Raw genomic sequence first — 16,308 nt, forward strand, 5'->3', positions numbered from 1 at the left:
AAAAAGAAAGGAAATAAGGACACAGAAAGAAGGATAAAGTAAAATTATAGTATGTCTTTTAGTTCAAAAGCTGGTTATCTTGGGATTATAACCAGGATTATTTGTCCGAATTTTTATACGAGATAGATAATTCCATAATTTTGATATAAAATTCATCTTATTTTAAATAATTAATAACCTCAACCAAACATAAAAAAAGATTTAACTTCAAATGTACATATACCAAAATAGCCCACTTAATCCTTCCAACCAAACAACCCTTAATCCCTTCTTTCTTTATTGAAACAAAATCATAAAAGGGTATCACTACACGGGCATGACACAATAGTAAGTGAAAATTATATGGATAAGAATACAATTATCTTATGGTTAGCACTTGTACGTGTTTGTTATTCCTTTATTATTCTTGTCTGGTCCCACAAATTATAATATCCCAAACACGAGCATTAGTGTTGAGGATTGTGATAGACAATACAAGACCAAAACATCATCTCTCGGGATGGCTCAATTGGTTTGGAGGATGGTTATCCACACGAATGACCCAGGATCGATCCCCTCTCAATGCCTTCTGAGTCGAGCATGTCGCATAGGGCTTGCCTAGTGCAGTTTACATCCTCTGTGTGATTTGCAGGCTATTACACAGTGGGGGGTTTACCCAGTGCGCACAGAGTGCTCACCCGAAGAGTAGAGGTTGTGGCAGAGGTTGTAGTGGTTTGCAGGCTATTACACAGTGGGGAGTTTACCCAGTGCGCACAAAGTGCTCACCACAGAGTGCTCACCCGAAGGACAGAGATTGTAGCGGTTGCGGATTATCCTGGGGTTCCAAAAAAAAAAGTCATCTTTCACTAACTCTAATAAATATAAAAGAGAAAATGATTTGTTTGAAAGTTCAAAAACCAAACTTTTTGTCTGAATAGTACTCCAAGAAAGAAGCAGCAAAATATCCAAATACGCACCTAATATTCTTGGGGTTGGTCCACATATGACCATTTTGTAATCAAACAACTATACACCAATATTTTGAATGCTCTTAAAAGCTAGTCTATAGTTAGGGACAAGAATGAGTATATTTTCTATGTTATTTAGCCTTGAAGATTATTTTAGAACCAAATGGTAGTGCTTGTGACTTAAGGCAATCCTTAAATTCAGGAGCAAAATATTCCGCACTCAAACTCCTTTTCAAGCCACTCCTAGTTCTTAAGAACAAATTCAAAACCTTCTCATTTGCCTTTGTCTAAACCTCAGTTCTCAACCCTATGGAGTTTGCATCTCCACCTACAACTTCTCCCTATGTGACAGCACCAACAAGCCCAACTTCTTACATGGTGCAATGTTACTATAGCGCCCCGGCTAGTCCAGGTAAAAGGATTGGTAGCGTTATAACTGACGGTGACGACTGTGGGTTGACCTTGGATGATTTTGAATTTGAAACGAGTAAAAAGTTTGATTCTGATTGCCCAAAGTTTGAGACATGTCATGAGAACTTTGAGCAATCAGAGGATGATCAATCGTGGCACGAGAAACAAAGAGAGAGGAGTGGCTCACTCCCTGAGATGGCATTTGCTGATGAACTTTTCTCTAACGGCCATGTCATGGCGCCCCTTAAACTACCACCAAGGCTCCAATGTGAACGTGACATGAAGCTGTATAGCAGTAAACGGTCGATTACATGCTCAACTATCTCTCCAAGTGCTATGGTTAAGTCTCCATTTGCTCGCCGGGACGTTGATCCTTTTGTTGTTGCCATGCAAAAGGTGATGAAGGAGGAAAATAGGGGGAGGAACAGCACTTCAAGTCATCACCATAGGCGCACAAGGTCACAATCACCATTTAGAGCAACAAATTTGGAATGGACCATTGAGGAAATGAGAAAAGAAATTGTTTCTATGACACCAAATCAACTTTCAAGCCCAAATACAAGAAAGCCCATTGAGTCTAAGGCCAAGGGAGCATCATATGGAAGATGGATTCTAGACCATTCTATGACTATTGGGCCAAATGCAAAAGGATCCAAGAAGCCCAAGAACTTGCTTTTTGGAACAAAAGAGCCCAAGCTCAAGCCCACTTCAAATGGTGTTGGTCAAAATTCTACTGAAGGGGATGTTTTTGTGGAAACCAAAATGCAAAAATTCAAAGGAATGCTAGTGAAATATGCATCGTTTAGAAAGGAGAACAGTGAAGGAAAGATGATAAATCCAATTTCAGCACTATGGAAGCCAAGTTACTTCAAGAAGTTGAGTTTCAAGTTCAAGGGAAATGGTCATGGCAATGGGAATAAAAAGGTAAATGGAGGGGAGTCAAAGTTGGTGATTGTTAAGTACAAACCAGCACTTTGTTTGGGTTATGGACTTGAAAGTCCTAGGAAATTGAAGTAAGCTTAAAGAAAGAGATAATCTATCAAAGTGTTTGTGGTTCTTTATTTTGTCTGAAATGTAAACTTGAAACTTCCTTTAATAGTGTAAGGAAAAAAAACATAGGATTTCCATTTGAAATGATAAGTGATTGATGTTCCATATAGAGTTGGACATATTTGTGGCATTTTCTCTTCGGAAAAGGGCCAAAATTACCCTTGAACTTTGGGAAATAATTCATCTATACCCTTCGTTATACTTTAGGGTCAATTATACCCTTACCGTTATACTATGGGGTCAATTATACCCTTATGTCTAATAGCTGCCACGTGGCACCATCCCAGCCCTTAAAAATTATTTTTCCCTCAAATAATTTTTTACCCACTAAAATAACCCAACCCGACCGGATTTTTTTTTTCCAGCCAAAGTGATACAGACCCAACCCATTACCCCTTAGCTGAAAAAAAAAATTCTGGTCAGATTAAGTTATTTTAGTGGGTAAAAAGTTATTTGAGGCGAAAATAATTTTAAAGGGCTAGGATGATGCCACGTGGCAGCTGTTAGACATAAGAGTATAATTGACCCCATAGTATAACGGTAAGGGTATAATTGACCCTAAAGTATAACGAAGGGTATGGATGAACTATTTCCCAAAGTTCAGGGTAATTTTGGCCCTTTTCCGTTTTCTCTTCACTGAAAAGCTTTTTTGTATCATCAAAAATATCATATATACCTTACAACAAATAAAACATACTTGCCATTTATAAAATGGCACAAAAAGGAACAACAAAATTTTAGACCCAAAAACTTGCTGAAGAGTAAAGCCTGCAAACTCCAAATAGAAAATAATTTTTTATCCTTTCATTGATCAAAAGAAAAGTAAATAGCATGAGGTTAAGTTTTTGCAGTTATACTTAAGTACTCCAATAACTAAGCTTCTGTGCTTTCATTGATCAACAGAACCTTTAGAGACAAATCAACAATCTAATTCCTTAGTACAAGTAGCTAAACTAGAGCTTTAATAGATTCACTAAACAAATCAATCTGTAAACGTGGTAATTATTTTACAAACAATTGGGACCTGTGGGGAAGCAAATAAACAATCTTTGCATTGTCAAAATAACTCCTTTTAACTCCCCCACTGATCACAAAACAATAGAAGTGGTACACTGAAAATACTAGTGAAACTAAACTTCCAAGTTCTATTTAACTTCCTCACATCATGAAGGAATAAATGAGCTTTTGTAATGGTGATCATTTTGCCAACAATGGTGGAGCACTGTGCTTGCGACTCACTCCAAGACATCGGATGGCCACAGGCGTCCCCACATAGAAATCTCTTCAATTCTCTGAAGTTTTCGGATTCCTCCATAAAATCCATCAGCCTCATTTCCTTCCTCGCGATGATCTTTCCTATCAATGTTTGTTGTCCTCCACCGTGATCCAGTAGTATACTGATTGAACTCTAGCACTACGATATCTACAGGCACCACGTTGAGGTTTAGAAACCGTGATAACACTACAATGAAACAGCTTTGGAGTTGCGAAGTGAAAAGAATTACATTGCCTATGTATTGTTTCATAATATCAAAAGACATATAGCATTAGATTTCAAGTAGTCAGTTGATTTTTCCTTTGAACAGTTCTATATCGGCTAGAGTATGTGTTATTGCTTCTTGGTACTCCATTCCCCTGACCACTTCTTCCTTTACAATTTTAGGAAGATTTAGACATTTGAAACCTTACATCATGATTAGATTGAAATGGATATAGATGATTCATATAGACGAATTAAAAATGAAGAATAGTTTATTGATTGTGATTGATTAGATGAAGGCTTGAGGGCTTAACCATTTTTAGGGAGATCATTTCAACAATCTCAGTATAACTATTGCAGCTCCACAAGCAAGGATTATAGGCTGAGAAATTTACAAGTCTCTTTCAGCTTGCTTTATCATTAAATATGCTCCATTGAAACAGCACTTATGACCATGTTGGAAGAAAAGATGACAAAATGACTAGGACTTGTCTTGAGGACTGATTGTGTGGCATAAAAGATGAGCCCACAATGCATAGTGATGGGAGTCCAAAAGGGACCTTTACTCGAGAAAAGGTCTACTTTGTGATAATGATAAATTGACAATTTTGTCAAAAAGATTTTAAAGTTCTAAGCACTTAAACTACACATAAGTAATAGGTCATACTAGAGTTAAAATTCACAGCTAAGATGTCTTCTCCTCCAACACACGTGTGTGTGAAAATCTTGAATGCACATATAGACAAGGATTTTTTTTTAATGACTGTGGAGTTCAGGTCAGCTTGTGCGCACCTCGACTAATTCCACGGGATACCTGCTATCCATAAACAGGTACGAGGTAACTCTGCACAACTAGACAAGTTCAAGCTTTTTGCAGGTCCACCCTTTCTTTAGATGGTTAATAACAATAATAGCAATCTAAGAAGAATATGTGTATTGTAGTTGTTGTATTCATTAATCCGGACCACATATGAGACCTGTGATCTTGATTCTGATGTGCACGCAACGGAAGTGATGTTTATGTTTCTTGGATTTTGGTCCGTTTAAAGCGGCAATCAACAGATAGATAACTGGTAAGTAAAGCTATGGTTAGATTCTCCAATTTTGACTTAGTGTAAAAGTATATGGCTAAAAAACATGCTAGCTATAGATGTGAGAGGGGAAATAACTCACCACTATCATGACAACGGCAGTAATATTTATTTCCATCACATGTTTCCGAGTGGCCGACAACACCATACCACCAGCCTGCAAAGTATGCCACAAAAATTCAAAGAGTGCAAAACCAAAGATAGATTTGTTCATATCCTCAACTACCCAAACTCAATCGAAGTTCGTTACGTTTCCTAGAAGGAAATTGACAGTGGACTCAAATCAAATAATAGCAAGCCAAGTTTCTATCAAACAAGAAAGACTGCCCACCTTCCATATATTTAACTGTTCATAGCACACCCAACATGTAAGGTTGAAAATATATTCCAAAGTTCATCAATAGTGAAAATGTTCCACTAGGTCCATCAAAAAGTTGTGGTCAATCAAGGCAGGCTAACAGTTGAACACATTTTGGGAGATCAAGAAAAATAAGGACCTTTTGAAGAAACAAAGAAGATTCCAACAAGTTGGAGTAGTCCTCTTTCCTGTTTGTAACACATCATCCACAACTAAAGAATCTTAGAGTATTACCTAACTTCACCAAGTAGCATAGGAAGGAAGAGGATAGGTGGCAAAGAGAAAGGCGGAAAAGACGATAGTTTGATAAATATACAGTCAGAACTCAGACCTCTCTATAACAACATTTCATTATAACGACCATGTTTTTTCATGGAACCGATGTTTCATGTTATATTATATTATATGTTCTCTATAACAACCAAAAAGTATTGGAACAAACGATGTTGTTATAGAGTGATTTGACTGAATACACTTTAGAACTAATGAACATGGAAAAATGTTGAAGGAACAAACCATAAGGAAATTCTTTGTTTCTTCTCCATTGAATCTCAATGTGATCACCAGGGAATAATTCAGTCAAGCAATCAGAGATACAAAGATCATGTGGAGAAGTATCAAGAGGGGGAGCTCTTAATCTATCCCATGTAACACCTGTCTCTATTGCAATTGCCCTCCTTCCATGTGGAGGATATCTGCAAATAAATTACAGATACAAACTAACTTCACAGAATTCATCGATATATAATACAAGAAGAAAATATTTCTTGACCCTTTTAATTTCATATGTAGAAGGATTTCACGCCTCCTAACTTACACTGAAGAAACATTAAGAATCAAGGTTTATGATTACATATTTCCAATTACCTGGCCTGAAAAGTGTCAGTTCTTGGATCATAGCTAAGCTCAGCATCATAGCAAGATAGCATAAAGCCAACATGCCCATTCTGCAATTAGAAACAGAGAAATTAATCTTAGTGATCACATTTCACAAAAAGTTATTCAAGCTGAAGATTTGAAATCAAGAAATTTGATGATACCTCGCGATTATAGACTTGAGCAGGGAACCAAAACTTGCCAGATTCAAGAGCAAGATACCAAGACATGACTGAATCAACAGGTGTTGAATGCTTTTTCTTGAAACTATTGCTAGAATTGGATCTAACTAATGAAATAGGCCAAAACTGAGAGAGGTAAGTCATTAAACCTCTTTGTTTAGCCTGATTAAAGAAACTTGAATCATTTCTTGATGCAATATGCCACTGCCACTCTCTATAAGCAGCAGGACCAATAACTCTACCCCATTTTTCTTTCATATGCCTTTCCCAAAGATAATCACTTGTACATTTCTCCCTTAAGGAATTACAAACACTAGCCATACTACAAAGTCCCTCAGGTGGTAGTTTTTCAAGAATGCATTCTAAAGCCAATTCAGGTAAATCTAAAACAGACATTTCTGAATTTGCCTCAACATTTTCTACTCTGGAGGTAAAACTTTTCCTCCTAAGTGACATCATTTTTGAGGTAATACAAGGTTGTAAAAATCCTTTCTTCAAAATCAAGAAATCTTTCCAAAACCAGAATGATAACAATCTAACCTCAGAACTCCATAGAGGAAGTGGCTTTAAGGAAAGAGACTTATAAAGGAAAGTTATGAAGGTAAAACAAGTTATCAATAAGAAAAGCATTTGAAAATAAAAGGTTTGATTCAACTTAAGGATAAATCATGTGGGGGAAAGATCAAAAAGTTAGGTGACCAATTATGGACTTGTTTTACTATTTCTTCTCATGTAACTATTATATATAATAATACCCTCCTTAAAAAGGAGATAAAGTTGATCCCCACCAATCCCCTTAACAAAATACAGGTTTTATACCTCTATTGGTTTGACAAAGCCCACAAAAACAAACTGTGGGCCTTGTTTTTGTTTTTGACTAAAAATAAAACTTAAACTAAAACTCTGTTACTATATACACACACCCTTTACCCTTATAAGTGTGATCACATAAATTCCCACATCAAGAATCCTCTATTTATGTACAAACATAAGGTTGTTCTCAAATTCCCACATGAAGAATCAAGTAAAGAATGGATTTTTTTTTCTTTCTTTTTTGAATGCCAAAACAAATGGAATTAAAACAGATCTGATATGGGTCTCTGACACCTGAAAAAATCCCCTCTAATGATGAAAAAAGAGGAGATGAGTCCAGATACAAAGACCCCTTTAATCCAAAATATACCAACTTTTTTGTGTACAAATTTATGGGGAACAAACAAACAAAGTTCACCAATAGCTCTTTCTTGAAAAAATCAAAGATGGTATTTTGAAAACCAAAACTAGGTGCTTTTATTTAATTAAAGAACAAGAGAAAAAGAGAAAAAATGGAGATGGATGAAGAAGAAAAGAAAGGAAGTAATATTAGACAAGTGGGGTTGTCTCTTTTTTAATCACCCACCTAGATTCTTGTTCATCACAAAAAAAAAAAAAAAAAAAAAAAGTTATGACCCTCTACCCTTTTTTTTTCCTCTCTATATATTTTCTTGGCACTTAGGGACAAGAAATGGGTAATTTGCAACAGCTGGGGCCAAGAAGTTAGGGGAAAAAACAAAGAAAGATGAAATGTGTGGTTCATGGATTGGTTAGCTTTGTTTGATCTTTTTGTGGATTTTAATGCAAAAGTTTTTGGCTCACCGCCCACAACCCACACCCTTATTGTTTGCCACTGATTTCCACGCACAAGTGGGAGCAAATAGCGGCTACACCAGTAAATGCAACTGTTTGGGACTATTATGTGCTATTCATGGTAAATCTATTTGATGGACGTCAAATTTAAGAAGAAAGAGAAGATTTTAAATTTATGATATTAAATGAGTTATATATTCATAAATTGTTTTGAAATATAGAAATAAATTTTTTTTTTTCACGAATTAATAAGAAAATATGTTCACATAAATTGAAACAGATAGAGTACGTGTTATTCTAGCTAGGATATTGTAACATAATAATAATAATAATAATAATAATAATAATAATAATTGAATGCTGTAGCTCATCTACAGCTACAACAAGTTGGTCTTATTTTCCTGATTCCATCAAAGCCAATCATGAAATTTGTTTCCTTTTTTAGGTTATTTGCCAATGCAAGCAATCATATAGTTGGATTCAAAAACAGAAAAAACAGCTTAGCTAGTAGCTACTATATCCGCCCTATGTACTTTCGACTTTATCTTTATCTTGTAGCAAGTCTCAATAAAATGTGAATGCTACAAATCTAACGATCATCAGCGAGAGAACTACCAGCATAAGGGTAAAATAATATAGGCTAAACTCGTAGATGATCCATTTAAGTTATCCACAAAGCTCAGATAGATATTTTTGTTTTATATAGGTGTGTCTCGCGGATACCTAGATCTAGCATACCTTACGCGTGAGGGGCAATCACGGATGACGAGTCAAATGTACAAATCAACGAATGACCCATAATTTAAAAAAAATAAAGAATAGTACTTTTTTAAAATAAAAAAATTGTAACTTCTTTTAATAGAAAAACTCTCCCCTCCAACCCCCACTCTCTTCCCAAATTTGGTCTTATTCCTTACACATGTGTATTTTACACCTATCAGTTTTCAAATGTTGTCGACCTTAACAACAAATTAGAAACTTAGCGTTAGTAGCTTGTCGTATGGTTAACCACAAGTTGTAGCTAATCTTTTAGCACTAAAAGTTATAGCTATTTATATAGCAACCTATAGTTTATCAACTCTAACTATGACTATCGGATTCTCAATTCTGATTCTTTCATAAATAGGAGATACAAGTGATAAATTTCAATTTGATTATTTATGTCCTCCAAAAAGCTATTTTCTAGATTATCTTATTTTGATGGGTCAAATTTAGGCGTGTGGCAAAGTAGATGAATCAAACTTTGTTTAATTTTTGTTTAGATCCTATTAAAATTTTCTTGAGGTGGAAACTTTCAAGATCCTTTATTGCTGAATGAAAATTTTAGAAGAAGAAGCAGGAGGAAGATGGTAAAAACGTGGGCCCATAATTTATTTATTTTTTTTAAAAAAAAGAATTAAACCAGAATTTAAAAGGTTTTATGCGCTCAAAACTGGTGAAAGAAAGATGTTTTGCCATGTCAGCTTGAGGGATCTCCGAGACGCCTATGTCAAGTAAAAATGTCTATCCAATCATTAACAAAATTAAGGTATCTATCTAGTCATTGTGAACAATCTATCTTTTTATGTTGTTAGCTCCCTTCTTGTTCTTGATGATTGTTAGATTTTTAGCATTCACATTTTATTGGGTAAAATAAGAAAATATTTGCTTAGATGACCTGATTGAAAGTGAGAGAAGGAAAAAAAAAAAAAAAAAAAAAGAGGAAAATGAGAGAAGTGCCCTGAGAGCAAGATTTACACATGCTCAAGCACATTTTATAAGTAAACTAGAAAGTCAAAAGGAAACTAACTATTCAATCCATCAAAATGTCGTACTCTCCAGTCAAACGAACTAAAAATAATCAAAGTCAACCTCTTCCCTATGGAGAAAAACAGAAGAAAAGGAAATCATCTTCTCAAATTTCCATTTGTTTAGTACTAAAATCAAATGGAAATCTGATCTAATTCATATTTTTCTTTTGGTAAATATAATGGCCCTAGTGAATAAGATGAATTCAAGGTTGTTATAATGTAAAATGATTAAGTGGTTTGGGGCAATAACCTTATAAAATTATATCAACATAATGTGCTACGTAAAACTTATATATAGTATAGTCTGTATGACAAATTGAAAGAACTGAGATTTATCTTATGGTTTTCAACGTTTAATGCTTCATCTGCCCCATCACATCACGTGACACAATTACTATTGGAGAGTCAAATGAATTTTAGTACTTTGACCTTAATATAATAATATATTTAATTTTTTTTTAATTATTATGACTTATAATTTTTATATAATTTCTAGATATATACATTTTATTTTAAAAAATTCAAAAAAATCATGTTCAGATTCACACAAAAAATTAAGTACTTTAACTCTCGTATTATGAATCATGTCACATAAATGAACAAGTGGGAGTACTTGATGTGTTCTCTTGGTGAACTTTTTAAGCACTACGCTTAAATCCCATTTGTCAGGAGAAAGTCATTAAGCATGTTATCACTTGTTTGCAGTAGGCATTATGAATTATTAGCAGATATTGTATTTTATGAATTAAGTAGTAACAAGAACCTAGTGTAGACACATGACACCAATTTAACAGTTTGCAAAATAATTAGAAAATATTCATGTTAAAATTGCAATTATTTGGGCCTGCTGTTGCCAGCCTAAATCTTAGGAAGCAACAGGAAAGATCTTACTAACCTCTTAGATCTATATTCATTCGTGTGAATACAATTATTCTTGATTTATTTTAATGAATATAATTTATTGGTGATCTATCAGTTTCTTATCCCACCAACCATATCTTATATCTCAATAATTATTTGTCATGCAACTCCACTTAGCTTTGCATCTGAAACGACCTAACGTGTTAGTTTTTCACACACACGCTTAATTATTCAAAAACTTAAAAAGGGTGTGCGTGAAGTGAAACGTTTTATCTAAAATTGGGGTAAGGTATAAGCTCGGAAGTATGGTGGTAAGCTCTATGAAAATTTAATGTTTAATAATTTGTAAAATAATAAAATAAATATATAAATAAATTAAAAGCTAAAATTACATTATAGTTGTAGAAAATCAAGAAAAATATAAAATTGGTTGGAAAATCTATGTATATAGACATGCTAACAGCACGAACATTACGAAAAAAAATATTTTTTTTCTTACTTGTAAAAGTGAAAAATATAAAGATGTGTTACAGCTATAACATGACGATGACGAAACATATTTAGAGTTGTAAAAATAATTTTTTTATTTCTAATAATTCAAAAAATAAAAATGACAATATATGAAGTTATTATTTGAAAATATAAAATTAGAAAGCAAATCACAAATACTCATTCTAATACAAATCGACCTAAAATTTTATGGAATAGAGTCTCCAAAACAATATCTAAACTAAAGTCATACAAAAAAACTGAAATAGAAAACGATCTTGAAAAGAATAAAGTAAAGATTACAAATTATTTTGTGAAGAAAATGAAGAGTAAAGAAGGAAGCTGCACGCGTGGAATTAAGCAGAGCAAGCATTGGAGAACAAAGCTCTTGATTCGTAATTTGCACTTTGCAGACAAAAGATCAAAGAATATTCATTACTCAGTACACGCTAAAGAAAAAGGATTATGAAATTAAGGTAAGCCATTAGAATATGCCTTTGAGTTTAGTTTTTTAGTTTGAGAATTCAGATGAGTTAATTTTTGAATATTAAGTATTAAAAAAGATTTATTAAGCAATTTTGTCTTCAATATAGTAAAGTTATTCAGGCTTACATCCAAATGAATGCTCAAAAAATTGGTACTAATGCCCCAGGATACTTACAACTCATGCCTCGATGTATTTTTAGTACGTTTCGCCTCAGGGCTCGCTCGAGACTCGTCTAGAAAATGTCTTTTAAAGCACTAATTTTACTTAAGCATTTCACACACACATATATAGTAGATTATAGAGAATACTAAAGATATATCTAATTATGTTAGTAACAAGGTTAGTACATACATGCTTGCAGATTGTTGTTTACGCGGAAAATCGATACAGTTGAATTTGTGTTCGTGGTCAAGGACAAGTGGATCAATATGACCGAAATAGTGAGAAAAATAACAATAGAACGTAATATGAACGAAATGTAATTGAAAATAAGGAATTACAGTAGCCTGAGCCTCGGAGAAACCTTTGAGCTAGAGTCTCCGGCCAAGCGAACAATCAGAACTTTGCTTAATTGAACAAGAGCAATTAAGAACTAAGAGCAAAATAAAAGCAAGGTATTTCTTGTATATATTTTCAGATGTATTACAATAGAATGAGTACCTCTATTTATACTAGAGCTATGGGGCACAAATTCCATGAATCGTGCCCCCTTAATTACCAATATTAATGTTACAATAAAAGGTAATAAAGGGTAATAAAGCCTAACAAAGGCAGGAGGAAACTTGAGGTCTTCTGTAACGGCCACATCTTAAATGACGTTTACTCGATAAGTTGGCATGCTTCTCTAGGCCTCTTGTAGTTTCTGCCTCCGAAAGCGGGTTATGAAATTACTTATCCGGAGCTTCGTATGATTTCCCGAAGCCCCTCGCTTGCTGACTCGAATCTGACTTGTCACCATCGCCACGTGTCATCTTTTAACACATCCACTTGGTGTCTACGAATTTTGCCCTATACAGATAGTCCCCCCACTTTTCGGTTACTCGCTGAGATGTCACCGGGAAGTGGAAGATTTTCCCCTTCTTTCCGGGAAGTCATGTAGTCATCCTCACGACTACCTCATTAAAAACCTTGCCGGAAAAACCCAATTGGGACAAAAACCTGGCGAAGGGAAAAAGAGTGAAGTACTTAGGGATTCATATGATAACTTCGCCACTGGTTCTTCTACCATCAATGACCAGTTGGTGCTGAAAAAGTACCACCATCATAGAAAGTTTGGTCTCGGGTTTTTAGTGTTCACCCAGAACTTTTAATCTTTGAGTCTTGACTCTTAGGTTTTTAGTTGTACCCAAAACTTTTAAACTTTGAATCTTGATTCTTGGGTTTTAAGTTTTCCCCAGAACTTTTAATTTTAGAATTTTGTTTCTAAGGTTTGTAGTTATACCTGAAACTGTTTAGTCTTAGAGTTTTTGACTCTAGAGTTTTTAGTTATGCCCAAAACTTTTATAACCTCACAGCCTTGGAAGTCGGGGATGTTAATGACCAAGAATTTAAATCTTCTTGTTCTAGTAAAGTCCGGAAGTATAACATATCTGGTTGACTTTACAACTGGGAAATAAAGCATCCGACCTTTTATCCGTTTAACTGGATGGCTTTATAAGAGAGGGCCCTTATGTTTCGGTGCTTATGAAGAGGACGTCTCCTGTTCATTTGGAAACAATTATTCAGATTCGTAATCCTTATTTGCTTTTAAGCGTGAGCAAATTTAAGAATGATTTCGTTTCATTCAGATGTATACGGGAATGTTTAGAATGTACAAGTTTTGCTTCATTCCATTCCTTGAACGTACACAAGTGTTATCAATTTTGTGCATATGACAGTTTATAGGAAATGAACAAAAATACATTGCCAGAGAATTATGGTCAGGCTGACATTTATTAGGCCTAGCCAGTTCCTGATTTTGGTTCCTTCTATTTTTTCCGGGGCTGACCAGCAGTCCCCAGTTCTTTTCTTTATTCCGAAGCCAGCTTGAGCTATCTCCGGTATCTTCTACGAACATGATGCCTACAATGTTTTTTTTTTTGTCACTGTTCCGGAACCATCTTTCGATGCTTCCGGTACTTATTGTTGTGTTTCCGCTGCTTTGATGCAACAGTCCCCAACATCGGTAGACATTACCGTTCTTCATCTAAGTTGTTTTCTGATGACTCACTCCGAAAACGCTCATGCCTTCTGTCAGTCCGTGGTCCTGACGGGTATGGTTCAAAATGGCTTCTGGAATGCCTTCGATCAAAGTTAAGATGACCGTAATTCCGGGCCGCAGAAGATGTCGGTATATTAACCTGACCATCTTCTACATGAATCTTCGATGTATATCAATTGTGAACATCTTCCCATGTTGTTGCCTGGAACTCTAGCAAATTTTCTTTGAGTTTTTGTGGAGCATCCGAACTCAGAGGGTTGAGACCTATAGTGAAAGCCTCAGCTTCCCATTCATCCAGAACTGCGGGCAACAACATCCTTTCCTTTTGGAACTGGGCGACAAGGTCACAGAGTAACTCGGTCTCCCCTTGCGATATGCAGAAGATGTCTGTCTTTCGCGTTCGCACCTTCCGGGCTCCAGCATGTGCTTTAATAAACATATATACGAGCATAGCAAAATAATCAATAGAGTGTTCGGGCAAAAGAGAATACCAAGTTAAAGCCCCTTTAGCCAATTTCTCACAGAATTTATTAATCAAGACCGATTCGATCTCATTCGGTTTCAGGTCATTTCCCTTGACAGCCATGGTGTAGGCCGTTATGTACTCCTGCGGATCTGTCATCCCATCATACTTGGGCATGTCTGGCATCTTAAATCTCTTCGGGATCAAAGCTGGGGCAGCTTCTGGTTTGTAAGCTAACTGAACGTACTTTTTTTGCATCCGGGCCCACAAAGATCGACGGATCCCCTGGGATTTGATCCACACGGGCTTGCAACTCCTTCACAATTTTTTCGCTTGCTTAGCTCTTTTGTTCATCTTATCAGTTACGTCTTTCATAAATTGCAAGCTTTGTATGCAGAAAGGATCATCTAGGATGGATTCGCTCCCGGATGCATCTTCATTGCCAACAGTTCTTCCCTCCGTTCGGTCTCCGCTGGTTGTCTTGTTTCCGACAGTTGGTGTTGGCAGAGTCCCCCTGGGCCTTCTGACTCCGGCGTTTAGATTGCCAGTGTTATGTCCCGTGTTTTCGTATATTTGGAAATCGAGAAATAGTTAAGACTTATATGTTATAAGGAAATATGTTGATTCTAGTTGATTTGACTATGTTGGTTATGAAATTATTGGTGCTAAGACATCGGGGAAGGCCGAGGGTAAATTTGGAATTTCGGAAATTAGTTTCGGGAATTACAAAATGGGACTTTTAATGAATTGGGCCAAGAAAAATTGAAACAAGAATTGAGGCCCAAAGTCTTGAGGTGGCCGGCCATAGGGAATGGCCCAAGACCCATTTTTAAAGCCATGTGACATACATGTGACCATGTAATGGATATATATCAATGAATTCACTTGGAATTATCTAGAGAAAGATCAAAACTCAACTTGGAGCAATAATACTCCATTCGGCCGAACCCCCTTTTCCCCACTTCAATAATTTTTCTTGCTTGGTTTTCAATCCAAATATCTTGTTCTTCCCATATTTGTGATGTACTCAAGACGCTCTCCGACGGGGTACAATTAGTTTGGTGAAAGGTGCGTGTTTGCGACAAGTCGAAAATTCAAGTAAAGGTATGAATTTTGTCACTTTTGAGTTATGGAACTTGTATGAATGTGATAGTGATTAGAATTGCATGAAAATTATGGGATTTTGGTGTGACGATGCATGGCGTGTGTGTGTGTGAAGAGTGTAGTTGGCCGTGACTTGAGTGGAGTAGGAGACAATGTGAAATTGATTTGTTTAGTTGGTTTGTGGCGTCGTTGTGACCTTTATAACGTAAATGAATGATTAACGAATTGAAATGGCATTGGAAATGGTTGTGGAGTATTATGGGAAAGTGTATATCTTTTGTATATTTGTGTATATTGTTGTATGATTATGACATTAGGACTTTAAATGTGACTTATGGTTGTTGTTAATGAATTTGGAGTGAAACAATGTAAGTTAGTATGTTCGTCGGCATTGTTGATGGTTCGGATGAAATATGGAAAGTAATGCACTTCTTGAAATTATGTATAGCGATTGGAACCTAATTGGGATGTGTTTGAATAATCTTGAATGAGTGAATGAATACAATAATGTGGACATAAGTTTGGAATCGTGAAGTTTGAATGAAAGTTGTCAACTTTTATAGTAAAGAAGAATATTGAAGTTAGAATGATTTAGTTGTGGTTTATGTTGTTTGTGACGTTTGGGTTGTTGTTGTTGATGTTTATTGAGCCGAGCTAAGTCTCAGGGTTGTTAGATATATAGGGGAAATGCTGCCGAAATTTCGGTAGACAAAAATGAAGTTAAGGGAATTTTTAAGCTTAAGAATCTCTAATTGGTAACTTTGACCATTTGCAGATTCTGGACGAAACGGTATTTGATTTTGGGGTGAGCGTAAGACGTCTATAAGGTATGTAAAGCTCCCCACTTCTTCGTTTGGCATGTCTTAGTATGTTAGGCGGATATCGAAACCCCC

The 16,308-nt window shown here is 35.6% G+C and overlaps 1 protein-coding gene across 3 annotated transcripts; it reads right to left on the reverse strand.

Annotated features, from left to right (window-relative positions):
- Window positions 1-3,190: 3,190 nt before the first annotated feature.
- LOC132643641 (F-box protein At2g26850) lies at window positions 3,191-8,048 on the reverse strand. Of its 3 annotated transcripts, XM_060360123.1 has the most exons (7): window positions 6,378-8,048; window positions 6,205-6,284; window positions 5,854-6,032; window positions 5,062-5,136; window positions 4,866-4,958; window positions 4,681-4,732; window positions 3,694-3,831 (listed from the first exon to the last, which is right to left on the reverse strand). In XM_060360123.1, exons 1-6 carry the CDS (start codon window positions 7,023-7,025, stop codon window positions 4,686-4,688), a joined length of 1,122 nt encoding a protein of 373 aa, XP_060216106.1. In that variant the 5' UTR covers window positions 7,026-8,048; the 3' UTR covers window positions 3,694-3,831; window positions 4,681-4,685. The 3 variants fall into 3 exon arrangements, with proteins under 3 accessions (XP_060216103.1, XP_060216105.1, XP_060216106.1); XM_060360120.1 differs by lacking the exon at window positions 4,681-4,732 and having other exon boundaries at window positions 3,191-3,831; window positions 6,378-8,045; XM_060360122.1 differs by lacking the exons at window positions 4,681-4,732; window positions 4,866-4,958 and having other exon boundaries at window positions 3,191-3,831; window positions 6,378-8,032.
- Between the last annotated feature and the right edge of the window lie 8,260 nt (window positions 8,049-16,308).

The sequence above is a fragment of the Lycium barbarum genome, chromosome 6 (genome assembly GCF_019175385.1).
Source record: "Lycium barbarum isolate Lr01 chromosome 6, ASM1917538v2, whole genome shotgun sequence".
NCBI lineage: Eukaryota > Viridiplantae > Streptophyta > Magnoliopsida > Solanales > Solanaceae > Lycium > Lycium barbarum.